Genomic DNA, 1,714 nt, shown 5'->3' with positions numbered 1-1,714 from the left:
CCTATAAGAAGTCACTCTTATAGAACTTCCTCTGTAGACTAGGTAGGCCTTAAACTCAAAAATCTGTCAAGTTTGGGATTAAACGAGTGTGCCCACATATCCTGCAATTAACATTTTTGAGATTAACTTGTACTTGTAACTTCATTTGCGTCCTCTCACTACAGCCTTCTCAGTGAGAAAACTATTTAAAATGATATAATTATATTCAACCCCTTAACACTGCTCAACAATAACAAAACCAAACTACACTGAATGGGTGATCAGTTGGGGTGGGTATGTGACTGTGAGCTGCTGCACACAGGTTCTGGGAACTAAATTCAGATCCTATGCAATATCAATACATGCTCCTAACAGTTGAAACGTGTGTGCAACATTTTTAATACTAGAAAATATTCCTTATAATTAGTTACAGTNCCTAAGAAATGTAAGAAAAAAAGTCTTATTCGGGATTGGTGGCAGGGCTCAGCAGGTCTCCAGTCTGTCAAAGTACCAACTCTTGAAGGTTGTCTTCTGACCTCCATTCATATATACATTTGCAAATAACCACAAATATATCACCTCACTCTCACTCTCTCTCACATACACACACAAATTAAGAAAACCCCAAAATTTTGTTATTTGGAAAAATACACATCACACTGGATTGTGGTAGTGCGTGCCTGTGATACAGCACTTGGGAGGCAGANGCAGGCAGATCTCTTTGAGTTTGAGCACAGCCTGGTAAAAGGAGCATGTATTAGGACAGCCAGGGATACCCTGTATTAAAACAAACAAAAACAAACACACAAACAAACAAACACAACAAAAAACTAACACTGATACATTTTTAATTTCCCATCAAATACAACTAATCAAAACCGACTTGAAGGGCTGCCATGAGTGTGTTCCTGCCCCAAACCTCATGCAAATAAGGCAAACGATAAACAAACAGTCTCAAACCCAAGTTACTAGTTACACATAGCTTACGCAGGTACAAGTTCTACCCAATGGGTTTCTTTCCATGAGGACATTTTTCATGCCTTTGAAAGTGTAAGAAGCATGCAAACGCTTTCCCACACTGGTTACATTCGAAGAATTTCTCTCTAGTACTATGAGTTCTTTCATGTATTTGAAGGGATTTGGAAAAAGTGAATGCCTGCCCACACTCTATACACACATATATGGTTTCTCTCTAGTGTGAATGTTTTCATGCCTGTGATGAGCACCAGAATGGGTGAAGGCTTTCCCACAATATTTACATGTATAGGGCTTCTCTCCAGTGTGAATTCTTTCATGCTTTCGAAGGTATGAGGAAAGTGTAAACCCTTTCCCACACTGCTTGCAAACGTAAGTTTTTTCTGCAGTATGAATTCGTTCATGGCTGTAACAGTAGCTAGCAATGATAAAGGCCTTCCCACAATATTTACATGCATAAAGTTTCTTTTCACTGTGAATTCTTTCATGTCTGTGAAGGTTTGAGGACCGTCTAAACGCTTTGCCACACTGAGCACATGTATACTGTTTCTCTTGAGCATGGCGTCTTTCATGCTTTTGAAGGTATGAGGAAAGTGTAAACCCTTTCCCACACTGCTTGCAAACGTAGGTTTTTTCTGCAGTATGAATTCGTTCATGCCTGTAACAGTTGCCCTCACTGATAAAGGCCTTCCCACAATGTTTACATGCATAAAGTTTCCTTTCACTGTGAATCCTTTCATGTTTGCGAAGGTTTGAGGAC

At 39.5% G+C, this 1,714-nt stretch overlaps 1 protein-coding gene across 1 annotated transcript; it reads right to left on the bottom strand.

Annotated features, from left to right (window-relative positions):
- Window positions 1–810: 810 nt before the first annotated feature.
- Window positions 811–1,710, bottom strand: LOC115029046 (zinc finger protein 679-like; the record flags this gene model as incomplete). The annotated part of the gene is made up of 1 exon (XM_029471425.1): window positions 811–1,710. A coding segment is annotated over one exon (564 nt), but the record flags the coding sequence as incomplete, so codon positions are not given.
- Window positions 1,711–1,714: the final 4 nt, after the last annotated feature.

Source organism: Mus caroli, chromosome 17 (assembly GCF_900094665.2).
Source record: "Mus caroli chromosome 17, CAROLI_EIJ_v1.1, whole genome shotgun sequence".
NCBI classification, from domain to species: Eukaryota; Metazoa; Chordata; class Mammalia; order Rodentia; family Muridae; genus Mus; species Mus caroli.
The sequence above is the reverse complement of the archived record's forward strand: the minus strand, read 5'-3'. Positions and strand labels throughout refer to the sequence as shown.